The 27,967-nt window shown below is 48.2% G+C and overlaps 1 protein-coding gene across 3 annotated transcripts in view; it reads left to right on the forward strand.

The window, feature by feature from the left end:
- GAB2 (GRB2 associated binding protein 2) overlaps positions 1-27,967 on the forward strand; it is a 196,624-nt gene that overhangs the window by 162,158 nt on the left and 6,499 nt on the right. For 2 of the 3 annotated variants that reach the window (XM_054015774.1, XM_054015775.1), the window contains exons 3-9: positions 3,414-3,654; positions 12,417-13,003; positions 14,064-14,158; positions 16,557-16,833; positions 20,373-20,463; positions 22,641-22,743; positions 23,949-24,074. In XM_054015774.1, the coding sequence (XP_053871749.1) occupies positions 3,414-3,654; positions 12,417-13,003; positions 14,064-14,158; positions 16,557-16,833; positions 20,373-20,463; positions 22,641-22,743; positions 23,949-24,074 (1,520 nt within the window). The remainder of the gene's footprint in view (positions 1-3,413; positions 3,655-12,416; positions 13,004-14,063; positions 14,159-16,556; positions 16,834-20,372; positions 20,464-22,640; positions 22,744-23,948; positions 24,075-27,967) is intronic. The other variant, XM_054015776.1, reaches the window with a different exon arrangement.

Below are 27,967 nucleotides of genomic sequence, written 5' to 3' on the forward strand. Positions count from 1 at the left end.
TGGGGATGAGGGGCTTGGGGTGCAGGAGGGGGCTCAGGGCTAGGGATTGGGATGCAGGAGGAGGTGCAGGGTGCAGGCTCTGGGAGGGAGTTTGGGTGCAGGAGGGGACTCAGAGCTGGGGCAGGGCCTTGGAGTGCGGGAGTGGTGTGGGCTCCGGGCAGCGCTTACCTCAGGCGGCTCCCAGAAGCAGCAGCATGAGGGAGGGATAGCTCAATGGTTTGAGCATTAGCCTGCTAAACCCAAGTTTGTGAGTTCAATCCTTGAGGGGACCACTTGAGGATCTGGGGCAAAATCAGTGCTTGGTCCTGCTAGTGAAGACAGCGGGCTGGACTTGATGACCTTTCAGGGTCCCTTCTGGCTCTATGAGATAAGTATATCTCCATATATTTATTTATTTAACATGTCCCTGCGGCCCTTAGGTGGAGGCTTGGTCATGGAGGCTCTGTGTGTCCTAAGCGCCGTCAAACAGCTGTTAGGCGGTGGGAGAGCGGAAAGTGCTGGGATGGAGGAGGAGGAGCGGGGACACAGCACACTTGGGAGGTGGGGGGGAAGCTTGGCTGCTGGTGGGTGCCAGGCACCCACTAATATTTCCCTGTGGGTGCTCCAGCCCCAGAGCACCCACAGAGTCAGCGCCTATGCTGTTTGTCGTTCAGGGTCTGTGTGTGTGTGAGCTAGGTGAAACCTTGTTATGGATTGAGTTAAAACCTTGTTGAGATTAATGGACGTGAATGAACTCTTCAGTTAACATAACTGTAAGGATAAATTAATCACAATCCCCCTAAAACAAAAGGGTTATGTGACCCTGCCCGAGAGTTTTAGACTGTGTGGGCAGAAGAGTTTTTGCTGAGTATTGTAAATTCAAGCAGAGGCCTATAAGTACGGTACAGCCCTGGAAGAAGCTGGAGAGAGAGCTTTTGGGTCTGATGCTGGCTAAAAAGGTTTAAGGCTGTAAGCAACAAACCCTGGTTTGGGTTCCTCCTGGGTTTGGAGGAGCAGGACTTTGTACATTCCTTGTAAATAAACAAGATTGCATCAAAGAAATATCAACCTCTATCATCTATTTCTCATCCCAACTGGAACACTCACAGGCTTTGATTAGCCACTTGGGTCAAAATGGGAATTAGTGGGTGATGTTCTTTGGCCTGTGCACTGCAGAAAGACAGACCGGCTGATCATAATCAATATCTATGAATCCCTATGGGTGTCCCAGCAGAGCACAGTAGCGGCAAACGAGCAGTTTGCACTGTTGTTGACTGTGCTGTGCTGGCTCCATGGAGAGAGGATTTAATTCCCCAGGACTGTCAATCAGGCACTTTTCCCATCAACACTACATTAGTTAAAATCACAGCTATAAAAATGGTGACTTCAGTACCATATGACTAGAGTTTTATATGCATTGTGATTACGTGTCTCGCCTGGGAGCCCTTGAAACCACTTTAACTAAACTGGTTCTGCTTTTCCAATATATATTGTCCCTTGTTTTTATGGGGCTTACAGCCTGGCTGTAAAAATTCATGCCTGGTTCAAGTTCTTGGAGCACATTTATCGGAGAGCTGGGATGACAGTGGGATTGCTGTAGGGGCATTGGGTGGAAATAGAGTTAGTATTTTAAAACATACTTTCTCTTTCAACAATAGTGCAGAGGCAATGTTAGGTAGTGGCTAGAGAAGGGGACTTTGAGTTAGGCCTTGCATCTCTTCCCACTTCCCTTGATGTAAATCAGAAATAGCTCTATTGGAGTCAATAGAGTTACACCATAAAACCAGTAGGAGAGGAGAATCAGGACTCTGGAATGCCTTCCTGCTCTGCCACTGACTCAATATGGGACCTTGGACAAGACACCTCACTTCTCCGTGCCTCAGTTTACCCTGCTGTAACTAGGATGTAATAATGATCCCAGACCGGTGTGTGGTGAGGCGTATTGAACACCTGTCTCTAACGCCTCTGGGGAGTTCTTTGGATGAGAAACACGACTCATTATTTAAAAACTCCCATTTGTAAACTAATGTTCCAGTGAGTTCATGACGATGCTAGGGCCTGATTCCTGGCAGATTTGTGCCTTGTGTAGTCATTTACCCCTATGCAAAGTGAGCACAAAAAAAGGGTGTAAAATGCTTCCACTGTAGGCTGGTAACGTTGTGGACTCACTGGGCACAGGTGTGAATGGCTACCCAAGGCAGGGAAGAATCAGGCTCCCTCACCTCAGGGTGTCCCAGCAAGGCAAATGCAGCCAGCCACCTCCTTCTTGTATTCCCTCCTCAGGATCAATTGGGGCTAAGCTTGAAGGTAAGAACTTGGGAACTAAAGAACTTGTTGTTTAGGGAGGCCCTTAGGAGTCCTTCCGTGGGAGCCTGATTTAATTCTTTCCTATGCAGAGACCCTGAATTTGATTCTCCTCTCATGCTGGTTTGTCACCAGTGTGACTTCCTTGACTTCAGGGAACATTCTCCTGATTTTCACTGGAGTAAATGAGAGGATAAACAGGATCCTATTCCTGTCAAATGCTGAGAACCTCCTGCTACGTGACTTCCATCACCACACATGACCAGGCCCTCAGTCCATTTACTCCACGACCACATAATTCCTTCTGTTTCTCCATATTCGCCTGCAGAGAAGGTGGTGTTTGATGCTGCCAGTTTATAGTTGCACCATTGGACCCAGTTTCTAGTTCCTGGATGTATTTGTATGTGTACATCACCTAGGTGGCTTTGTCGGCGGATACTCACTAACTTAACACCAGCACAAATAACTGTGTTTCCCTATGCTGAGGAACATGAGGGGTTCCTGCATGACTATGTCACTAATAACCATATGCAAAACCATCTCCCTTTCCCTGAACACCTGGGCATTTTCCTAAGAATCTAAAGTTCAAATTATTAAGGACAAGGTTGGCATGAATCATTAATGCTTGTGAAAGGCACCTGATGGGCAACCTGGAGAATTAAATCTTGTCTTTATCCACAACCTGGAGGGTGGGAACACTAGCTTGCCCACGCTGCCCCTGCCAATATGTTTCAGTCATAATCTGGAGGTGAGAATACAGTTTAGACTCCCATGGCCCATTCAGTGGTTGGATTGCCTGCAAAACTGCTGTTGGACTAGTGGCTTTTGCACTGTGTTATTTTTAAGTGCTTCACAGCTGAGATCTCTAGACAGGTATAATGTTGATGACTGAAAGTAAGTACCTAATTGAGTAGCAAGGGGGGGTGTCACTGGGGGTAGACCACCTTCCTACAGAGCCAGGTGATGGGTTTTCTATTCCTGCCTCTGTCCTTAGCCCAGTGAGTGGTTTTGGGCAGGCCACTGTATGTCTTGCTTTCCTCCTCCACCTTTGTATGGTGCTTGTAGATCTATGGCTAGAAAGGGCTAGCGGTTTGTGTGCTAATAATCCTCATTGTATTTTTCTCACACAGACACTCTGAGGAACATTCCCTTGGTGAGCCATGGTCCGCGCTCCTCCCCAGCTGAGCTAAACAGCTCCAACCACCATCTGCTCAGAGAACGCAAGTCGTCAGCTCCTGCCCACTCCAGCCAACCTACCTTGTTCACTTTCGATTCACCTGCCAACCACGTCCAGACCACCTTGTCTGCCAGCGCCCCACAGGACTATCTCTTCCTGCACCAGTGTATGAGCCGAAAATCAGAAAATACAAGGTACAGTAGGAGGCCTATGGGCAAACATAGGGGGAAACCCTGTAACATCAGCAATGATATTCCATCCTCAGAGCTATATCCAGAGGGAGTGCTGGTGGTTGGCTACAGCATAGGCATTCTGGGGGGTCTACTTCCAGCTCTGCCACTGACTGACTACCTGATCTTGGACAAATCACTTAATCTGACATATCTATCACTGACATCAATGAGAATTGTGCCTTGATCAAAGGCATGATGTCAGCCTTAGCGCACCAGTAAATCGAGGCAGCTGAAGAGAGGGTAATGATGGCTCTAAACTATCTTCATGTTCCCCCGATCCCCACAGCTGCTGTGGGGTGGGGTGGCCCATGGCATAATTTAGAGCAGCCTTGGGGGTCATCTACATTACACCCAGCTGTAGGGGGCTGTTCCAATGCTAGGGATTGCCAGCATGCAGCTGAACTGTGGCCACGCCCTCTCTCCCTCTCTATGTCCATGACATGCCCCCTATGCTGGAGTGCCTGAGAGGGGGCGGTTAAGAAGTGACTATGCCAGCCAAAGGAATTTTCTAGCCCTTCCGCACTGCAAGAATCTGACCTATCGTTTCCAGTTTTAACCTTTAGGCAAAGCTTTCTGGACAAAATAACCATTTTTCCATTTCAAGGCACTATTGGCCACTGATGGACCTATCCCCCGTGAACTGATCTAATTCTTTTTTGAACCCAGTTGTACTTTTGCCTGCAGTTTGACACCCTTCTGACGTTTCATACGGTGACTGTGCAAACCTGCTGTAACCCAGACCTTGGGTTTGCATCACAGCTGTCAGCTGCGTTCAGTGCAGTATTTATGGGAGAATGGCAGCCATCCCACCTCCCAGCCGGAAGGGCTGCCTTAAACAGTGGAGAACCGGTTTGCAGAGTATAAGCAATGAGGAGGGACCACTGAGAGAATGAGAGGAGAGTAAAGGTCACAGCACAACTGGATTGCTGGGATCGGGGGCTTCTCCTGAGTCCCCACAGAATTTCCCTGCTGCATCTGTCTTTCACTAACAATAAAAAAAAATTTACTTCAGATGGAATTAATGAAACATTATAAATGACCCTCCTCATGGTCCAGCTGTTAGACACCTCTTGGAGACCAAAGACCATTCTGCACACATCCTCTGCAAGCCTAGTGACAGAGGAATCTGAGACAAGGAGGAAAGATAACAAAGGCTAGACGTCCTTGGAATAGGAATAAGACCATCCCTTACACCAGCGACCTGGTCTAGCGCTGTGCAAATAATGGATTTTTCGATTCACTGATAAGTCTAAAAAATTGGAGGGAGGAGAGGGGGAAATAGTTTCAGGCTGAAGTGGATACAATTATTTTTTAAATTTTCAGTGAATCGAAAAGTAAAACGAAAATTTGTTTTGGGTTGAACGACATGTTTTGTTTTGATTTTGAGCCTTTTAAATTGGTTCTGAATTGTTTTTAAAAGTAAAATTATAGGAAATTTCTAAACAAAAAGTTGCTTCAGACTGAAAATATTGAAGTGTTTCATTTTGAAAAGGTTGAAATGAAACCTGCCCAGATTTTAAGAAGTTTTGTGTTTCGTTTTCAGCACATGAATTCGCAAAACATTTTCATGTCACCAAATCAGTATTTTTCGCTGGAAAAAGTTACACTCGAAAAATGTTGCCCTGCTCTAACCTGGACTCTATAGAAATATTTTGAGTGCCCAGAGACGCAGCTGCAGGTACATTAGCTGGGATAAAAATAATAAGGACTGTCAACCGTCATGATCATGGTATCAGCTGATCTCCAGTAGGGGTCTGGAAGAAAATTCCTTCCCTGACGCATGGTTACAGCCCAGAGTGAGGTGTCAGGGCTCCTTGGTACTGTTCCCATGTAACCTCTCTGGGTCTTACCCAGCTGTAAAATGGGGATAATAATAGCAATGTGGCAGCGACGTTAGGGGGAACTGACAAATTACCCTTTGCAAAGTACTTTCAGATCCTCAGATGAAAGGCAAAGCAAGGCTGTTCCTCTGGGGCATCTGGCATAAGTCACTGTCAGAGTCAAAATACCCGGAACCAATTTCCCAGGGGGGCTGAGCATCCACTTGGTGCAATTCAGCATTGTCTTGTGATGCTCAGTCTTTGTCAAATGAGTCTATTTCTTAGCGCCATCTTGTGATGGTTTCTGTGAACAGCAGCACCTTTATCGCCACACATTGTGGGAGAGGTGCCCAGACCTTAAAATAGAAACAAAACCATCTTCTCGCTGGCCTTTGCCCGCCCAGTATACAAAAGTTACACACCTCAGAAACAAATTGTAGCTCCCCTGTGTAATTTACTGCAGGCAAAATCTTCTCTGGAACACTATTATCAGTGGCAAAACAAGGCCACACAGGACCCTGGTTCCAGAAGAGGCTAAGGGCCCATTTCCCAATTCTGAAATCTAAAATTTTCTTTGTCCCCAAACTACCCATCACCCCACAACATCCCCCATTTCCCCTACAATGCCCACAACTCACCGAACTGCCCCCAACATACCCCACTCACCCCAACCCCTCACCCTGCAGCTCCCCCACACTCCCCACTCACCCCATAGCCCACCAACTCCCCTCCAGCCCCTCACCCACCACCCCCAGGATCTTCTGGGTCACACCAGCACCTCTCATCCCCCAGCTCAGTGCTCTGCTCCCGACCAGAGGCATGTGCAGGAATTTAAACCTGTCTGCTTTTGGAGGGGCACCTGCTGTCAGCTCCCGCCACGGCCCCGGGGCTGGAGGAGCTCTCTCTCCCCACCGTGGCCCTGGGGCTAGAGGGGCTGTCAGCTCCTGCCACAACCCCAGGGCCGAGGAGCTCACTCTTCCCGCTGCAGTCCCAGGGCTGGATGAGTTCTGTGCCCCCATCGATTATTGGGGGGGGTGCTCCTGCTTGCCCTCCCTTGTGCACTCGCCTGCTTCCGACATGGGCTAGGCCAGCTTGACCCAATCCCAGCCATCCATCAGTTCAGCAAATGCCAATTGTCTGCCCTACTCTGACATGGCAAAAGCCAAATTGGAGTGATGAGTGGTGCTGCGATTCCATGTGCCAAGTTGCAATGCAACTCGCTCAGATTTGGCCAGGCCACACTCCTGGCCATGGTGGAGAGGCAGCTGGACCAAACCTGAGCACCCATGCACGCAATCACAGTGCCACTCAGATTCGGCCTGGCCTCCCCTCTCTCCAATGGAGGGATGGCAGGGCAAAATTTGAGTGAGCAGCATTGTGACTCTGTGCACCCGGTTGAAGTGCTGGAGTGTCGCTCTATCTGGATAGGCCCCCATAACCTCATGGGCCCTGGTGCAACTGTACCACTTGAACCATTGTACTTATGCCACTGAATATTATTTCCTCCTAATATCTCTGTTACTGATGCAACACAAGGCTGTATGATGTGTATAAATAACAGGAAAGTAACAGATAGAATCACAGGCAGACAGAAACTGTTCAAAGAAGGTTAAGGTTGCAAAGTCAAGCACAGAAAAGTTAGGAAATGCCAGGATTACATAAGAACGGTCCATCTAGCCCAGGATCCTGTCTTCTGACAGTGGCCAGTGCCAGGTGCTTCAGGAGGAATGAACAGAACAGGGCAATTATTGAGTGATCCATCCCCTGGCTTCCACACCCAGCTTCTGGCAGTTGGAGACTTAGGACACCCAGAGCATGAAGTTGCATCCCTGACCATCTAGGCTAATAGCTATTGATGGACCTGTCCTCCGTGAACTTATCTAATTCTTTTTTGAACCCAGTTATACTTTTGGCCTTCACAACATCCCCTGGCAAGGAGTTCCATGGGTTGACTGTGTTGTGTAAAGTAATACTTCCTTTTTTTTTTGTTTTAAACCTGCTGCCTATTAATTTCATTGGATGACCCCTGGTTCTTGGGTTATGTGAAGGGGTAAATAAATTAAGGGTGCCCACACAGGCGAGTGCTGAAAGCACAGGAGAGTCCATCTCCCAGCTCTCAGTTCTGCTTCAGCAGCCATTGAGGTTTGGCGAAGTTATAAGCAACTGAAAATAGGGTTTTATAGTAGAAAGCTTAGGGCAGTCTTACCTATAGGTGGTGCTATCCGCTTTCCCCCTGGTTTGGGGTGATGTTGTGAAAGTTTTGTCTAGCTCTAGTGCTGATGCCCGTGCAGCTTAAACTGATAGTGTATGGAAATGACAGGAGCAGCTCAAGCCCACAGCACCCAATTACAACCCCACAAACACCTGGATGTATGGATCAGCTGTTCTGTCTCCAGTATGGAATGTCCCAGGTGATGGGGCTTCCCGCCATTCTCTTTGTAGATCATCCGCATCCTAGAGTTCAGGCAGGTTCTGTTTCCCTGTATCCAGCCTATATTTGCCTTTGCCAAATTTCATCCCTTTTCTTCTAGTTGCACCCTCTTGGATCACCCTAAATAAATCCTCTCCTTCTTTGGGGCTTGCACCCTGCAGATATTTGTTATGTATTGCTTGCACACCCTTGTTTGTCCTGTCACCAAGTTATACAGAATTGGGCCAGAGTTTCAGAGGATGTAAACTGCGGTAACTCCACTGAAATCCAAGGAGCGGGAGGGTTGGAGGGCTACCTGATATTCAGCATGACCATAGCATGCGGAGCAACACAGCACAGCAACAACCAAGGAGTCCTCTATGCCCACTACATTTGCTTGTGTGTTGGTATTATTTTGAACACCCACGTCTATAGCACTGCAGATTTACACAGTGCTTTGCAAGCCCAGCTAAAGGCATCTTGCTTTCAAGAGCTTCCAATCTAAGTGATACAAAATAAACAAAAGCAAGTATAGGTGAGGGAGGACAACAGATGATGAGAAGACGGCAGAGACTGTTTGCAGGCTGAAGAGTATTTTAAGGAAAGATGCAAAAGTTGCCCTTCTGGAACAGTCGCTAATTGAATTAAGGGGCTGATCTAGTTGAGCTAAGGCCCAGTTGTGGAGCTGCTCCAGGCACCCAACCTCCCATCAGAGCCAGTGGTAGGGTTACCGTACGTCTGGATTTTCCCGGACATGTCTGGCTTTTTGGTCCTCAAATCCCCGTCCAGGAGGAAATTCCAAAAAGCCGGGCATGTCCGGGAAAATAGGGAGGGGTCGTGGGGCTTGGATCTGGGCTGGAGCCGCTGGGGCCGGAGCCGGAGCCGCTGGGACTGGCGGTGCTCGGCTGCCGGCCGGCGCCGCTCAGCCGGAACCAGGGCCCGAGCCGAGCCAGGCCAGGCCAATGTTACATTATTAAAGAGGAGCAGGAAAATGGGCCAGTGCTTCTGTGACAGGATGCAGGGGCACTACCAGCTACCAAACAATGGTATTGAACCACTGTGACATACCAGGGTACAATCCAGGCTAATGAGTCACCCCTGCCCTCTAACCTGGGGTGCCCTTTGCCATGGCTTGCTGCTGTAGCCTCCAGCCTGGACTGCTCACAAACAGCCTCCAGCATGCAAGTCACGCCCAGTGATGTGTGTGTGTGTGTGCTGCAGCCAGCCAGCCACACCTTGACTCCTACCAGCCTGGGTTATGCTGCAGAGTGACCCCAACACACCCCCAGCCCCTGATCTTCCCCCAGAAATGTATGCCGTGAACTGCCCAGCCCAATCCTGGACAGTGCAAATATATTAGGTCCATTATTCCTTTAAGGGAATAATACGTACACAACTTGCTACCAATGTTCCCTCTATTTTTTTCCGTCCATGTGCAGAATGAATTTTGTTATGTGCAGAATCAATATGGAGGTAATATGCGGATGTGCGCCATCACCGCTGTACTTTCATGGCAGCCCTTATCCCACCAAGAGCTCACAACGTCCTACTGCTAGCACCTAGCTGGGTCTTAGGGAAGGTCTGTCTTCAGGTGACGTCTGCAGTACCTATCTGTTCATTCCTATGCCTCCTTCCACAAGGATCAGTTCATGCTTCACAAACTAGACCAGGGGTAGACAACCTATGGCACGGGTGCTGAAGGCGGCACACGAGCTGATTTTCAGTGGCATTCACGCTGCCCGGGTCCTGGCCACCGTCCGGGGGGCTCTGCATTTTAATTTAATTTTAAATGAAGCTTCTTAAACATTTTAAAAACCTTATTTACTTTACATACAACAATAGTTTAGTTATATATTATAAACTTTTAGAAAGAGACCTAAAAATGTTAAAATGTATGACTGGCACGCAAAACCTTAAATCAGAGCGAATAAATGAAGACTCGGCACACCACTGCTGAAAGGTTGCCGACCCCTGAACTAGACATATAAATGCACCACTGAAATGCAGCCACCTCTGGGGAGGAAAGTCAGCAGCCAGCTAGGCCAACAGCACAGAGAGCACTGTGCAGTAGTTTGGAAAGAGAAGGGGAATTTTGGTTAGGAAGAATCTTTTCCTCTTATGCAAAATGCTTGAGATATTTGATGTTCAGACAAGGCTTCATCTGTAAAGGTCTCATCTGAATGTAAAATATAATACCGCAATATTAGAAATCAAAGTAAATGTTTCTTTTTAAATCAGGACATTAAGGCTCAAAATAATTTTTAAAAACATGCAAATTCCCCTTGCTACCATCCTCTTTTATTAACAATACAAAACACTTTAAAAGTCCTATCGACTATTCAATCTTCATGTTGTTTATATTTTTACACTGGATCATCTTGGACAATTAAAGTAGCACAGTCAAGTTCGTCTTCAGATTCTCATGCACACATACAATGTTCCAATGTCTCAGTTATTAACACACACAGCTCTGTAAATTTACACAGCACTTTACAAACAAACTTTCACTTCACATGAACTTCTCCCACTTCTTTCCATGAGGCCACTCACATGCGTAACAGCTACATGAGTAATACTTTGCAGCATCAGCCCCCTAGAAAAACCACCTGTCCTCCTGCCCACAAAAAGCTTTGCAAACACTGCTAGGGGAGGTTTAAATCCACAACAGGGAATTGTTGTCATTGGAAATCCGACAAAACAGTCACAAAAATATTTCCATGAGTCCTAGTTTTGGTCATTACCTTTTAAAACACAAATCTAAAAGCCAACCATATTTAGTGCTTTTCATTTATAAATCTCAAAGTGTTTTACAGAGGAAGGTCAATATCATTATTCCCATGTGGAAAAGGGGGAAACTGAGGCACAGTGTGGGGTGAGGTGACTTCCCAAGGTCACACAGAAACTTAATGGCAGAGCTGGGGAAAGAGCCAAAGTCTCTTGACTCCCAAGGCTCCCCCAGCTCCGGGGTTGCAGCAGGGAGAGAGAGGACTCCTCCAGCCCCAGAGTTGGGAGAGAGATGTCTCTCCGGTCCCCGCTGCAGCCACGGACTCGGGCTGGTAGAGATGTGTCTCTCCCGTCCCCGCCGCAGAATTGGGGCAGGGGCCAGGAGAAAAGCATCTCCCCTCCCCCCCCCCCGTAGCCCTGCATGCCCCAAGCTCCTCCAAACCCCCATCACCACCACCCCCACCTCACCCCACTGCCCCCACCCACCCTACACATCCTGCATGCCAGCACTGCTGGTGTGCAGCCCTTGATGGGCCCCTGTGGGGCCGCACAGGCGTGTACCTTCCAGGGAACACAGCTTGCTACCCCAAATGGAGTGACCCAGATACTTCAACTTAAACACACTGGAGTAGATAAAACAATACAACAAGTTTATCAACTACAAAGAGAGAAATTTTAAGGGAGTACAAGTAATGAGGCATAAAAATCAGAAATGGTTACCAGAAAAATAAAGATAAAACGCCTCCTGATGCCTAACTTAAGAAACTATATTCGATTCAAAGCAAAGTTTTCTCACCACATGATTTCAGCAGGCTTACTGACCAAACTCTTTACGTCAGGACCCCTTCTCCCAGAGTCCAACCGCTGCTTCCTTTGTCTCTTCAGGTGCGGTGAATGCGCTGGACAGGGACAGAGAGAGAGAGACAGGTGCTTGGAGGAGGGAGGTGCCCTGTCCCTTTTTATAGGTTCAGTCCCCCTCTTGAAAAACATTTCCAGCTGAGACCCAGCAGACACAGAGTCTATGTGGAAGGATGTTCCCTGCTAGCTTTTTTTTTTTCACCTGTTTGAACTTCCTTTGTTTTCCCTCCCTGTTTGATGACTCTGTTTACTGCTTAAATGCAAATGAAGCAAAGCATACTTTCCTTTGTTTTCGGACAGACCTGTTTGCCAACTTCTGTTTGGGTGGGGTTGTGGGGTTTGGAACATAGGTTAATAACATCACACAGGGAAATCTTATAACTTCACATACAATGTTGCCACACATATTTTATCAGGACAATACTGACCCGCAAATTATGAGTTTTCCAATGGTACCTCACAAGGCATTCTTTGTACAAAAATGATAACAAAAGGGTGTGAACACAGGAGTGCATTCTGTCACAACCAAGTCATTCCTTCCACAGGGAAGGGCTCTGACTTGTACCATCAGGGAGGTGGAGTTTGCCCAACCTAGTACACAGCAGAGGGCTGGCCCCCTACACCTCAGATCCCAGGTTAACCATGAAAGCTCTGTGCCTCTGAATTCCCTTCCTCCTCCCCTCCTGTTGCTGCCCCCAGGTTTCCCCTCAGGGGATTTCGCTCTGTGGTGGAGCCAAATGAGGCAGGTGTCTTTATTCACTTGTACAGGCTGGGGAGGCACAGGGAGTGTCGCACGTGACTTGACCAGGGTCACCCAGCAAGTCAGTGGCTCTCCTGACTCCCAGACCCCTACTGTAACCATTGGCCACACTGCCTCGGAGATCTAAGCCACACCCTTTCCTCTTTCCTAGGAGCGCCAGTTTCTCCCAAGCCACACGGTCCTCGTTCTTCATGAGGAGCGACACGGCGGTTCAGAAGCTCTCCCAGGGCAACGGACACTGTGTGAACGGGGTCGGTGGGCAAGTCCATGGATTCTACAGCTTGCCGAAGCCCAGCAGGCACAATTCGGAGCTCAGGGACAGCGCCTACGACCTCCCGCGGAGCTTTGGCTCTTACGCTCACACCAAAGCCAGCCTCACGGGCTCTGACACGGATAATGAGGAGGTCTATACCTTTAAGACTCCCAACAACACCCTGTGCAAGGAGTTTGGGGAGCTCTCCACGGACTCCTATGACATTCCCGTCACCCCTCTCTCTGTATACCAGATCCCAAGGACATTCACGCTGGACAAGAACCACAACACGCTGGCCGTGGCCTCCAGTGATTCACCCGCTGCTCCCCCACCCCGGCCCCCTAAACCAGGGCAGATGGAGTCACGGTGGGGAAGCCCCCAGCAGCGCCCTCCGAATGGTGAAAGCATAGGTATGGTCTCTGTGGCGGCTACCATTCCCAGGAGGAACACGTTACCAGCCGTGGAGAACAGCAGACTACATCGAGGTAAGTGTTACATTTAAATGGGGGTGGGGGTGGGGCAAGGCGTCTTTTCCCCAGATATCAAGTTGGACAGTACAGCCAAAGATGCTGACTCCATTAAAGAGAGGTGGGGCCAGATGCCCAGCCTGTGTAAATCAGCATAGTTCAACCGAAATCAATGGAGCTGCACTGGTTTATTCCAACCGAGGAGCTGGTGCTACATATTAAGAGGTTGGGCTTGTGGCATATATGAACACCCCTGAATTTTTGGGTATGTCCAGATTCTGCAGTTGGTTCTTGTCTGTATAAAGGGCTGAACCGAAACCCCAGATTCAGTCACCCCCAAACTTTGAGGAAGTTCAGATCTAGATCAAAATGCCGCCGTTCAGGCCCATTGTTTTTGCAGCTCCTGCCGGTACATTTGACTTTTAATTCAATTTATGGCCAAAGTTTTCAAAAGTTGCCACTGATTTTGGAGGCCTCGAAGTTTGGCCGCCCAACCTGAGACAACTAAAGGTAATTTTCAGTGCCCTCCAGGCCTGATTTTCAGCACTCCAGAACAGCTCCAGCTCCTGTTGACTTTGACTGGAGCTGCGGTTCTTCAGCACCTCTGAAAATCAGAGTCAGGCCTTCTCCAGCTGGACACACACATGACCATGGACTTTTAAAATGTTTATTGTGAAGCTGCAAGGAACTAACTGGCCGAGGAGAATAGTTAATGTAAGGTGAGGCCTTTCCCTCCAGGACACCCATTCCAGACTGAGCTAGGTCAGCTGCAGCCAAATGCTGCTACCGCCCTCACTACCATCAGTGAGGATAAATGAATAAAACGGCTGTGGAGTACTTAGACCGAGCTGTTTGAGACGGGATAGAAAAAAAAGAGAGAAGTCTTGCACAGTTTCCAAACTCCTTGCCCAGCTACCCATGCTCTGCTAACCTAAACACACATCATTTTCTGTATAGCAATAACCAGCCATAGCTAAAGGTGAGCTGTTGAGGGCTACATGTGTCAGGGGCACTATTAGAACTAGAGGAGTCACAAGCAGGCGCCGTGTGTATTGTGAATCCATGATTTGTGTTTCAGCTTCTTCCTGTGAGACTTACGAATACCCCCAGCATGGTGGCAGCAGCACAGTTCAGTCAGCAGAGTCTGTGAATGATGGGTTCAACTCATATCTGGTAAGTTGATGCTACTATCACCCACTCATCAGTGTGTGTCCTGTGTCCCTCTCAGCCACAGAGGAAGTGAGTCTGCCATCCATGTATGCGACACACACATTCCATGCCCCAGGACTGGCTTTGCCTGTGGTACAATTCCGACCGGCCCCTGAATGCGCATGGAGGATGCCATTTTGTTCTACAAAATGGCGTCCATACAACATACATGCACGGTCATGCCTTCCATGGCAAGTATAGAATTTCGTGCCTTACTGAAAATGTCACTGTGAATCTGCTACAGCTACCAGCTTGGGGACCTAGGGCTTGAGCTGGCTCCATTGACTCAAGGGAAGTTTTGCTTTGACTTCAGTGAAAGCAGAATTGAAGCCTTCGTCCTTCAGTTCATGCTGGAGCCCTGGAAGTCTCTGGTTCAACCCTGGTGATGACCACCTTAACAGTTGTTTACTAGTAGCTAGATAAGCTCACACCATTCAGAACTGAGATTTGATTTGGATGCTTACACAAACCGTATCTGACTGACGCTTCAGCTCAGAGAAGCATCAGATGCTTGTTGAAACATCCTGCGTTTTAACCATTGGACTAAACTACGAAGGGAAGTGATGAATTCTCCATCTCTTGATGTCTTCAGGTCAACATGGGATGCTTTAATGGAAGACATGCTTTAGCCAAACACAAGTTATGCAGGGGTAACTGGGTGAAATGTAAGGGCCTGTGATATACAGGGGGTCAGACTAGATGATTTAATGGTCTTTTCTGGAAATATAATCTATAAATCTGAATCTATGGTTCTGCAGAGCTGGGCTGGAAATGTTGCCAGCACAGACTCTATCATGAGAATTCTGATATTTCCTGCTTCCTTTTGAACTGGAAATACCATTAAACCAGCCTCTTGCGCTGCATTTCTGTCATGGCTGGAGCCAGGACATGCAGAGATGCATGAAAAACAGTTAGCTGAAGTATTTTCGAAGTATTTTCTAACCTCCAAGAAGGTTCAGTTCAGTCTGACATTTGCGTGAGTTTATCTGGATGGATTCCACCATCCCATCTTTAATCCCCACCCTGAACTTGGAACTCAGTGAGATGTTTTGATAAAGATCATTATCAGAGCTGTGTGCAAAATTCACAGTGGAAATTAAAAAACTCCTTTCTGAATTTGCAAAGCTTCTGCAATCATGCTCTGAGGCCACAAGAAGGGGTCCAGATCTGGGAATTCAAACCATCCTCCCAGCTCAAGTTGCTTGTGATACTCAGAGCCTACTACAGCATCTTGAAAAGCCAGAGTTCCTGAGCTGGAGGAATTGAGAGGCAGAGTTATTTGCAGGACATTATAGGGACACTGTAACGCCAGTCCACCTCACAGCAGGCTGTCCCAACTATCCCTGTGAAGGAGCCAGTGTCATGATGGGAGGTGGCTAAGGTGGAGTGGAGGGGCCAATGTATGGGACCTGCTTTCCAGGAAAGGTAGAGGAAACTGATAATTCCTCATGTACTTAGGTCACATCCGGAGACTGGATAGAGTTGTGGTTGGAGACGTGGTCATTAGAAATACTGATAGGTGGAAATGTGGTGAGGTGGCCTTGTTTACTTCTCTATTGGCTGTGAAGTTGGGCCTCAATGGACATCTAGAAGACAAACATCCACAGAGTGCTGGGGGAGGACCCAGTGGTTGTGGTACATATTGGTACAAATGACATAGGGAGGTGTAGGAAGGAGGTCTTGGAAGCTAAATTAGGGTGTTGGACCACACCTGGGCCAGCTAATCAGAGAACCATCAGGGTCTCAACGCGAGGATGAGAAGATGTTGTAGAGGGAGGTTTACATTTATTGGAGATTCCTTAAGGAAAGGGGGAGACCTGATACCAAAGGGATGGGCTTCACCTTAACCCAAGTAGAAACTAGCACAGGGGGATTATTAAAACCAGGAGCTGGGAGAAAGCTGACAGGTGCTATGGAGCACTTGGGTCAGGGAAAGACACCCGCTAAGGAGGACAGGAACTGTCAGCTCCGTGGGGCAGGGATTATTTCCTCTTTCCCTGTTTGGAAAGTGCCTAGCACCCCTTAGGCAATGCTGGAAATCAATTGTAATATTAAAGGTAACTCTGCCTCTCTCTATCAGTAAAGGCTAGCCCAGAAATTACAGCTGAATGGGAGCAAAGAGAGGTTGAGGATCAGCACCAGAACTCCCCTGAACTGGGAACTGTTTGTCGTTCAGGTCCAATGGCTGACGTGTGAATTTGGCAGCTTTGACCCCATCGCCAGTGTAAATGTCTGCTCACTGTGATAGGGAGGGATTACACTCTGGGGTCTAGGCCACAGTGAGTAACGCTGAATACTGCTGCTCGTATCCCATACCTCACTAAATATCTTCTTGACCCTTGACCTCCCCTGTGCTTTCCAGCAAGCCACAGTGGCTCGCTCCCACAGCGCTGACTGCGAGGACAATTATGTCCCAATGAACCCAGGCTCCTCGTCCCTGCTGAACATGGAGAAAGCGAATGACAATTCCCAGAATCTCTACATCCCCATGAGCCCTGGGCCGCACCACTTTGACCTGATGGGATTGTCCTCGACGACCCTCCCAGTCCATAAAGGAGGAGCCATTTCCCAGTGCCACAGGCGGCTGAGCGAAATCCAGCCCCCTCCAGTCAACCGCAACCTCAAACCTGACCGGAAAGGTAAGACCAGTTCTTGGACAGAAACACCTGTACTTGAGAGGAACTCTACTGTGACTAGTTATAATACTACAGACAGCTGAATAGAGGTATCAGCTTGTGCCACATAACCATGGGGGAACAGTAGTGCACAGCCTCCAAGCAAACACGGGAGGGGAACTCACTGCCTTCCAGAACCCTCCAGAACATATTGACTGCCATGGCCCTGTGTGGGGCACCGGTCCCTGCCCCAGCACAGCCAGCCAGCCAGCTGCACTGGCCACTGTTAGAGCAACTCGGAAAATTACTTACGGAACAGAATATAAATGTCTAAAAAATTAAACTTTTTAACCTTTTTCCAAATCGAAAATTTTGGGGGAATTTTTGTTCCATGAGAAAGTTTGGTTTTTCAATTTGATTTGGGGGAAAAAACTGAAGTTTTGGAATTTACCATGAAACAAAAATTCCAATTTCTGAGCAGCTCTAACCAGGATCTGTGTACAGGGACAGAGCCTTAGCCCCACCCCCTACCCCTACCCCTACTCCTACCCCTCCCTACTCCAATTTCATCTTCAGGGATGGCACAGTCTTCATAGCCCTTATGCACAATAAGTGGAATTCTTCCTGGCCTTTACACAAGGCCCTATAATTGGAAAGGTTCTTGTTCCCCCTCCCTCATCCTTTAAGAAACAGAAGAAATCTGTCCCATAGCAAGTAATCTGTATACCAAAAAATGTACCTTCAAATCAGCTACTATGGGCCTGCTAACATCCCCATTGTCTTCAAAGGGAGGTGGAACAACACTGCCTTAATAGCTGTGCATGGTCTCTCCCCAGAACCTGCCATTATAGTGAAAGGTCCAAGTGGGAAATACTGTACAGAGCTCCATCCTCCTCATGTGGTGCCACTAGGCACCACAGCTCTTTTTGTGGGGAAGGTGGTGGTGTGGTTAAGGCACTGGCGTCTGGCACTGTACGTTCAAGCCCTGATTCTGTCTCAGGCTTCCTGTATGACCTTGGGTTAGTCTCTTAGTCCTGCTGTGTAAAATGGGGATACCAGTTCTGTTTAGACTTGCAGCAGGGATTGTTTCTTGCTATGGGTACTTCTGCACTTTGAGCCGGCAGTGTAATTGAGGAGACATACCCCTGCTAGTTCTGACCGAGCTAGCGCACTAAAAATAAAGTGCAGCCGCGGCAGCACAAGCAGTGGGAGGGGCTAGCTACCCGAGGTACGTGCTTGCGCAGCTAACCATGGTGGTTGCATTCTACTTTTAGCATGCTAGCTCCATCAGGGCTCACGCGGCGCGGGTATGTCTCCTTGTTCTGGAAGTTATACCTCCAGCTCAAAGTGGAGAGGTACACCATGGGTATGTACAGCGCCTAGCACCATCTCTGTAGCCACTGCCATAACACCAATAATCATCTGAGTTCAGGAAACAGCAGGAGACCTTTTAGGCTGTCATGTTTTTCAATTGTCATAACTGATTAATTAACCATTAGCTTAAATCAGGGCCAGTGTCAGGCCACCCTGCTCCCCCCGCCCCAGCCCTGCAGCAGTTCCCTGCCCCTCCCCACCCTGAGGCGTCCCCCCCTTCCCCTGCGGCAGCTACCCCCTCCCCCTGCCCTGAGGCGCCCCCCCCCCCACCGGGGAGCCATGCGGCAGCTCCCCACCCCAGCTCGCCTCTGCTCCGCCTCCTCCCCTGAGCATGCCGCCCCTGCTCTAATTCTCCTCCCCTCCCAGGCTTGTGGCACCAAACAGCTAATTGGCGCTGCAAGCCTGGGAGGCGGGAGAAGTGGAGCGACGACTGCGCGCTCGTGGAGGGGGCGTAGCAGAGATGATCTGGGGTGGGGAACTGCCGCTGGGGGGGTGTGCGTCAGGACGGGGGGATGGGACTGCCGCAGGACTCCCCACCCCAGCTCACCTCTGCTACGCCCCCTCCCCGAGCACACCGCCCCCACCAGCAATGACAATAATTGCATGGCGCGGCCGCTGTGCTGGGAGAGGGAGTCTGAACCGCACATGTCAGCGCACTGCTGGCAGCCCAGCCCAGGAATGCTGTAAAAAAAAAATTGGGGGCACCACTTTTTGGCGCCCCCAAATCTTGGCGCCCTAGGCAACCACCTAGTTTGCCTTAATGGTAGCACCGGCCCTGGCTTAAATTCACCATTTGGAAAATGAAATATACTGGAATTCAGAGCACCTTGGAAAGTCTCCTGGTTTCTCACACATTCAGATGGAAGCTGCCGCCCAGTGCGGTGGGGATGAAATGCAGGAATCGCTGGGTAAATTCTCAGGCCAGTGTTACATAAGAATTCAGACTAGATGCTCTAATGGGCCCTTCTGGGCATAAAATCTATGGCTCTGTGAGATACTGATTGTGTGAGGGTGCTTTTCAACAGGCAACGAGGTGCCCAGCACATGACAGGATTAGGCCACTAGTCTGTGTTTTAAGAACATAAGAACGACCATACTGAGTCAGACCAATGGTCCATCTAGGCCAGTATCCTGTCTTCCGAAGTGGCCAATGCCAGGTGCTTCAGAGGGAGTGAACAGAACAAGTCAGTTATTGAGTGATCCATCCCCTGTCGTCCACTCCCACTCCCAGACGTTTAGGGACACCCAGAGCATGGGGTTGCATCCCTGACCATCTTGGCTAATAGCCACTGATGGACCTGTCCTCCATGAACGTATCTAGTTCTTTTTTGAACCCAGTTATAATTTTGTCCTTCACAACATCCCCTGGCAACAAGTTCCACAGGTTGACTGTGCGTTGTGTGAAGAAGTATTTCCTTATGTTTGTTTTAAACCTATTGCCTATTCATTTCACTGAGTGATCCCTGGTCCTTGTGTTATATGAAGGGATAAATACCTTATTCACTTTCTCCACACCATTCACGATTTTATAGACCTCTATCATATCCCTCCTTAGTTGTCTTTTTTCACAGTATCAACATGGTAGCCGCCTATTGTTACAAAGTGCTGTATTATTACTGTTAGTTATTCCCATTCTTTCTGGACAGTAGCGCTCTCCTCTCCTTTGTAATGAGCTACATGTTACAGGGCAGATTTCCTTTTAAAATGCTTCATGGAAAACCTTCTGGTCAGAGCCCACTGCAATTAAGTGGCATGTTGATAATGTTAATTTCTGACTGACGATCAATAGAGGGAGGCTTTTCCGAGTCTAATGGGCATCAGTGTTTCTTTAATAAGCCATGCCTACATGCTGTCCTGCTGGGTGTTTTTGGGTCCTATCATTCTCATAGAAGACACATTCACCCCTCTGGGGCCCATACGATGGAACTCCCATTGGAGGCAGTGGGAGTCGGGTGTGCACATGGGAGGGATGAATTCTGCTCTGATTTCCCGTGACCCTTGCATGAATGACTGCCGGAACGTTGTGGCTTGGAATGCTCCTTGACAGTTGATCATCTGATGATCAAAGTGTTGATCATCCATGTGACTGTGGACGTCTTTGCATTTTATTTTTTAAAATACAGTGAGTTAGTGTTAGGGAGAGTTTAAAGAACGCGTTCACTGATGTATAAATCCTCCTTCTGTGACAGCAAAGCCAACGCCTCTGGACCTGAGGAACAACACGGTTATCGATGAGCTTCCCTTCAAATCGCCGGTCACCAAATCTTGGTCCAGACCAACGTGAGTACATTGGGGGGAGTCTTAACTCCTGCAACACCATCATGGACCAAGCTCAGGCCGTGTCCACATTAGCTGGACTTACTTAGCTTCAGGGTGATAGATTGTGATGGCATAGCTAATGCACCCGAAGCCACATTCTAGTCTCAGTAATATCTGCATCATTCTGGAATATGGCCATTGCAGTCGATGGAGACGCTGGATTTACACCAGCGTCACTGAGATGTAACTAACCCTAGATCTCCAATGTAGGCAGCACCAAAAAGCGCCTTTGGGTTCTTGTTGTGCTGGTCTCTTTAACGTCTCTTGTTGTTAACGGGATGTGTCTTCTGTCTTGCAAGGCTTGTGTTTTGATTCTGAGCTGGAGATGGGCCCCAGCTGCAAAGTCTGGAGCCAGATCTGAATTTTCTAAAAGCTTGAGGATGTCTGGATTCAGGGTTTTTGCTTGGTCCGTTTTATAAGCACGGCCAGCTGCAAAGTTTCGATCTGGATCAGACTTTCTCAAAGCATGTTGATGCTGAGATCTGAAGTCCCAGTCTTGGCCCCAATTCTAGCCCATTCAGAGAAATGTATCAGCATTTGCTAATGTTCTACCTGGTGGTGTGATAAAACTCTGTGAATACAGGAGGATTGCCTCAAATTCCACATTGAAATCCAGTGCATTACAAAGTGCTAATTACCAAAAGTCCAATGTTTAATTTCATTTGGAGATTGTTGCCTTTTTCAGAATTGTGCATAAACCAAACCACTCCTAAGTCAGATAGTTTTGGTCCAAACTCAGAGCAAGGGTGGTCATTGGCTGGCTGAGGTTTACAAAAACTTTGAGTGATCCCAGACTCAGCCGAACCTGGAGTCAATATATGGTTTCATATCAAAACTAGCTAAAACCCACAGTGTCAATGCAAAACAGGATGGCACTCAAAAGGTTTTGACTGAGTTTTGCTTTGAGAGCCCTTAAAGCAGGGAGGCAACCTATGGCACGTGTGCCGAAGGCGGCACATGAGCTGATTTTCAGTGGCACTCACACTGCCTGGGTCCTGGCTACTGGTCCGGGGAGCTCTGCATTTTAATTTAATTTTAAATGAAGCTTCTTAAACATTTTAAAAACCTTATTTACGTTACGTACAACAATAGTTTAGTTATATATTATAGACTTATAGAAAGAGACCTTCTAAAAAAGTTAAAACGTATGACTGGCATGCGAAACCTTAAATTAGAGTGAATCAATGAAGATTCGGCACACCGACCCCTGCCTTAAAGCAAAGCTCTGCTGTGAGGAACTCTGCAAATTGGAACTAAAGAGCTTCATACCAAACCCTCTAAGCCAAAAGTGCCGGGATTCACATGACTCCAGTTCTGGCACTAGTTCATAGTCTGACATTGTCCCATATGAGGACATTAGCTGTTATGACTGTTATAATAAATTGGATTGTTTGGAGACTGACTGCAGGGCATGAGAGCTCTGTGCTCAGATCACTACATTAGGAAACATACAGAGCTTGGGTTTTGATTGACAGGACGCCTGACCCCACAGAAGCTAATGGATTTTTCTCTTATCGACTAATTTTATGACCCTTTTTTACTGCCAGGCAACCAATAGCCTTTTAAGATGGGGACTTCAGTAACAGCCTCTGATTGCATTATGTTATTCCTTATACAGTAATTAGATCTGGTTGACTGAAAACAAGATGAGGCCTTCAAGGTTTAGCCTTCCATCAAAATGCAAGTAGGCTACTGCACAGTAAACGCAATCTTGAAGCTGTGATTAGTATGGAGGGGAAATGGCGCGAGAAGCTCGGGGGCTCTATGTGCTGTCATAAGGGGATTGCAATTAAATACATCCTGTGAGATAAAAGAGTTTATGGAGCCTGGACTCTAGTAATACGATAGCAGGAGAATTGAGGCGACATAAAGAAACACAGTGATATTAAACAGAAATGAGCCAGAGCTAAAGGCCCAAATTTGGACCCTCCCTGAACTATGGGAAGCTTGGGTTGTGGAGACAAACTTTAGAAATGGTCCTTCTTAAGTGGCACCAAAACCCTGGATCTCATCCATGAGCTGCAGGAAAGTTCAGTCTTGGATGAGTTCAGTCTCTGCAACTCTGACCCCATCCCTAGCAAGTGGTGAGCAGTGGGGTCCTGCGACTGTAACTAACCCATCGGCACCTCTCATTACAGCCAGACTTTCAACTCCAGCGCCTCACAATACTGCCGCCCAGTCTCCACCCAGAGCATCACCAGCACTGACTCGGGAGACAGCGAGGAAAACTACGTGGCCATGGTAAGTCCTGTTAGCACTATCAAGCTTCCTAAGCAAGGCACCTCTGTCCTGCAGTGACTTGGGCTCTATAAATGCAAACCACGGGTAGTGACTGTAGTGTTAAAGATACTCAGATCTATGGTGATAAGGACAATATATATCCTTATATGGATTACAGGGCGGTTGTTTGTAACATGGCCTTCTAACATGTATCTATATGGAACATTCTATTGTTTTTTAATTATTGTTTTACGTTGTGGGAGCAGAGAATGAGAGTGGACACAGACATGCCGTGTGCTTCTCCTTCCCGCACCAGAAAACTCAAAAATGACCCTCTCTTTATTAAGTACTACTCTACCTCATATCATGGTCCTCTCTGGGAACTGGAGGACCAAAAACTCTATTATTTTAATTCCATGCCACATTTTATTGTACCTGTTTATTTTTAGATTGATTTTTAGACCCTTCTCCCACAGGAAGTGCTTGCATTCTCTGACTGTGTCTGGGGCAGGAGCCATCTATACTGCCCAAGCATGAAAAAGCAGGTTCCCATTGCTATAACCAGTGACGCTGATGAAAGAGACAGGAGAATTTGTGTCTCTTACAAAACTGCTACCCCATGACCTATTATTAATCAACTGTATTTAAGCTTACACAGAGCTCTTCGTCATGCTGGGAAATGTATTCAGAGTATGTACACATTTCCCAGACCTGAAGAAGAGCTCTGTGTTAGCTTGAAAGCTTGTCTCTCTCACCAACAGAAGGTTCAATAAAAGATTCTACCTCACCCACCTTGTCTCTCTAATATCCTGGGACCAACATGCCTACAGCACATTGCATACAGTTGTATTTAAATCTACCTGCAGTGCAGTGTAGCGAAGTGTAATGATGATTCTGGGCCCAATTATGGCCATGCTAAGGCCTGGTTCCAGCAAAGCACTTAAGCATATGTTTAGCTTCAGGCATGTGACTAGTTCCATTGAAGTCAATGAGACTGCTCAGGTGCATCAAGTTAAGCATGTGATTTGGGCTGTGGGACCCCACTGAATTCAGTCCACTGTGCTGTTCTCATGGCTCTTGACCCAAATTGCAGAGGGGTAAGTGAGGGGAGAATTCAGGCCAGGCCCTCGCTTAAAGTGCTACCAGTGATGGATTTTGGATTTAGGTCCCTTGTATTCTCCTTGTTTTATTAACCCTTTTTTTCTCCCATCTCTTTCCTACATTAGCAAAATCCTGTTTCTGCTTCTCCGGTTCCTAGTGGCACCAACAGCCCAGCAGCAAAAAAGAGTTCGGGGAGTGTGGATTATCTAGCCCTGGACTTCCAGCCAAACTCACCTGGGCCACACAGAAAGGTATCTTGTTTGTTTTTTTTTTAATTTTTTAATTAAATATTATGTATTTTTAATGGTTTAAAACCAGCTCAACAAACAATAGGGGCTTGATTCTCGGCTGAGATAAGGAGGCACTACTTCAGTGATGTCAATGGTGTTGGATCTGGCCCTGTATATTATTCTAGGCCAAATTCCACCCTTACTCACATACTCGCAGCTGTACTGGAGGTGTAACTAAGATCATTGGAGGCAACGGCTTTTATGGTTGTAAATGAGAGCGGAATTTGGCCCACCTACTATAGATCCTATATTAGGCCTAATTCAGCTTCCACTGAAGTCAATGGGAAGATGCCCCTTTCCATGGGAGCTGGATTAGGTCCCCTCATTCCTTTCTTACATTTTCAGAATCAGGATCTCCAAAGTGCCCTGACCTAAATTATCCAAAATGACTTGTGATTTGGATGCCCAACTTGAGGCACCTTGAAGGTGACTGCTTTTTAGAAAGTGCTGAGCACCCAGCCATGGAAAATCAGGCTGCCCTTAAGGTGCAGCAAGTTGAGCATCAAAATCACAAGTCACTTTTGAAAAGTGAAGTCCCCATCTATGAGCCAAATTCTGCTGAGCCAATTAAGATGCTGCCAAATGAGGACTAGCCGGCAGGAGCAGATGGACTAGTGAGGGGAAACACCAGCAAAATGGCTTCTAGATAACATGGAATGGAATTAGTGGCTTTCAATATGTTCAAATATGTATCTTAAATACAATTCACCTGTATGCTATATAGTATCTTCCATGCCAACTACATGGATTACAGAACAAAACAATACACATACTTGAGAGGTGGCATATAGCCACCAAAATCTAGTCTGGATCCAGTTTAAGATTTTCTGAACCTCCAAAGTTTGGATCTGGGATTTTCGATTGTGTTTCTCTAAAAGAGTTAAGCAACTGCAGAGGGACAAGAAAATTAAAGTACTCTGAAAAGCAACTACGTAAAAACAGCATCTTCTCACTCAGCAGATCTGCTCCTTCTGTGAATTTGGAGCCGCACCTGCTTCTTTGAATGACAAAAATAATCTTTTACTCCTTATTAGCCCTGCAGAGCCAACACAGCTAAGAGAGGGGGGGCTGGATTCTAGTCCTTCTACTGTGTCGCTAACAGTGTCTTAGGGGTATGTCTACACTACGAAATTAGTTCGAATTTATAGAAGCCGGTTTTATTGAAATCGGTTGTATACAGCCGATTGTGTATGTCCACACAATAAAATGCTCTAGGTGCTCTAGTCGGCAGACCGCGTCCACAGTACGAGGCTAGCGTCGACTTCCGGAGCATTGCACTATGGGTAGCTATCCCACAGCTATCCCACAGTTCCCGCAGTCTCCGCCGCCCCTTGGAATTCTGGGTTGAGATCCCAATGCCCGGATGATGCAAAACAGTGTCGCGGGCGGTTCTGGGTACATGTCGTCAGGCCCCTCCCTCCCCCGTCACAGCAACGGCAGACAATAGATTCGCGCCCTTTTATCTGGGTTAGTTACCTGGGTTACCTGTGCAGACAACATGGAGCCCGCTCAGCACAGCTGAGCTCACCGTCACCATATATCCTCTTGGTGCCGGCAGACGTGGGACTGCATTGCTACACAGCAGCAGCTGCTAACTGCCTTTTGGCGGTAGACGGTGCAGTAGACTGGTAGCCTTCATCGGCGATCTGGGTGCTGGCAGCCGTGGGGCTTGCCTTTTGGCAGTAAATGGTGTATTATGACTGTTAGCCGGCCTATTACAAGTCGGGTCATCGCACATTAGCAGAGTCTTCCCTGAGCAGCAGCTCGTGCAATAGGCCTGAAGACCATCGTCATACACCGCCCCGTATTTGCTGCCAAGCACCCAGAAAGATGCCGAGGGCTATCAGTCACGCTGCACCGTCGTCTTAAGATGTAAAAAATAGATTTTCTCTGTATTCATTTGCTTCCCCCTCCCTCCGTCAAATCAACGGCCTGCTAAACCCAGGGTTTTCAGTTTAATCTTTGGGGGGGACCAGTCTGTGACAGTTGTTTGTGTCTCTCCCTGATGCACAGCCACCGTTCTTTATTTTAATTCCCTGTGCCTGTACGCCATGTCGTCACTCGGCCCCCCTCCCTCCTTCCCCTAGGCCGTCAGATACTACGTTTGCGCCACAGCTCGAGCCGCGAAGCGGTTCACGCCTTTTCTTTGAATTCTGGGTTGAGATCCCAATGCCCGGATGATGCAAAACAGTGTCGCGGGCGGTTCTGGGTACATGTCGTCAGGCCCCTCCCTCCCCCGTCACAGCAACGGCAGACAATAGATTCGCGCCTTTTTACCTGGGTTACCTGGGTTACCTGTGCAGACAACATGGAGCCCGCTCAGCACAGCTGAGCTCACCGTCACCATATGTCCTCTGGGTGCCGGCAGACGTGGGACTGCATTGCTACACAGCAGCAGCTGCTAACTGCCTTTTGGCAGTAGACGGTGTAGCATGAGTGATAGCCGTGGGGCTGGCAGCCGTAGGGCTGCATTGCACCAGCCCCTTCCAGGCGATGGTATATTATGACTGGTACCCGTCGTCGTCGTACTGGAGTGGCTGTCAATCATGGCCACCTGGGCAGACATGCTACTGTCTCGATGATGACGGTTACCAGTCATAATGTACTATTTTCTGCCAATTGCCCAATATTGTCTGCTAAGCACCCAGAAGAGGCCGAGGGCGATGCTGGGTGCTGGCGGACGTGGGGCTGGCAGACATGGGGCTGCATTGCTACACAGCAGCAGCCCCTTGCCTTTTGGCAGATGATGGTATATTATGATTGGTACCCATCATCATCATACTGGTATGGCTGTCACTCATGCTGCAGCGTCGGCTGCCACCTTAAGATGTAAAAAATAGATTTATTCTGTGTTCATTTGCTTCCCCTTCCTCCGTGAAATCAACGGCCTGCTAAGCCCAGGGTTTCCAGTTTAATCTTTGGGGGGACCATTCTGTGTGACAGTTGTTTGTGTTTCTCCCTGTTCCTGTACCTGTACGCCATGTCGTCACTTGGCCCTCCCTCCCTCCCTCCCTCCCTCCCGCCCTCCTTCTCCTGGTCCATCAGATACTACTTTCGCGCCTTTTTTCTGACCAGGCGCCATAGCTAGCACTGGGATCATGGAGCCCGCTCAGATCACCGCGGCAATTATGAGCACTATGAACACCACGCGCATTGTCCTGGAGTATATGCAGAGCCAGAACATGCCAAGGCGAAACCCGGACCAGGCGAGGAGGCGATTGCAGCACGGCGACGAGAGTGATGAGGAAATTGACATGGCCATAGACCTCTCACAAGGCACAGGCCCCAGCAATGTGGAAATCATGGTGTCACTGGGGCAGGTTGATACCGTGGAACGCCGATTCTGGGCCCGGGAAACAAGCACAGACTGGTGGGATCGCATCGTGCTGCAGGTATGGGACGATTCCCAGTGGCTGCGAAACTTTCGCATGCGTAAGGCCACTTTCATGGAACTTTGTGACTTGCTTTCCCCTGCCCTGAAGCGCCAGAATACCAAGATGAGAGCAGCCCTCACAGTTGAGAAGCGAGTGGCGATAGCCCTGTGGAAGCTTGCAACGCCAGACAGCTACCGGTCAGTCGGGAATCAATTTGGAGTGGGCAAATCTACGGTGGGGGCTGCTGTGATCCAATTTGCCAGGGCAATGAAAGACCTGGTGATAGCAAGGGTAGTGACTCTGGGCAACGTGCAGTCAATAGTGGATGGTTTTGCTGAAATGGGATTCCCAAACTGTGGCGGGGCCATAGACGGAACCCATATCCCTATCTTGTCACCGGAGCACCAAGCCACCGACTACGTAAACCGCAAGGGGTACTTTTCAATGCTGCTGCAAGCCCTGGTGGATCACAAGGGACGT

This window comes from Malaclemys terrapin, chromosome 1, assembly GCF_027887155.1.
Source record: "Malaclemys terrapin pileata isolate rMalTer1 chromosome 1, rMalTer1.hap1, whole genome shotgun sequence".
Classification (NCBI taxonomy): Eukaryota; Metazoa; Chordata; order Testudines; family Emydidae; genus Malaclemys; species Malaclemys terrapin.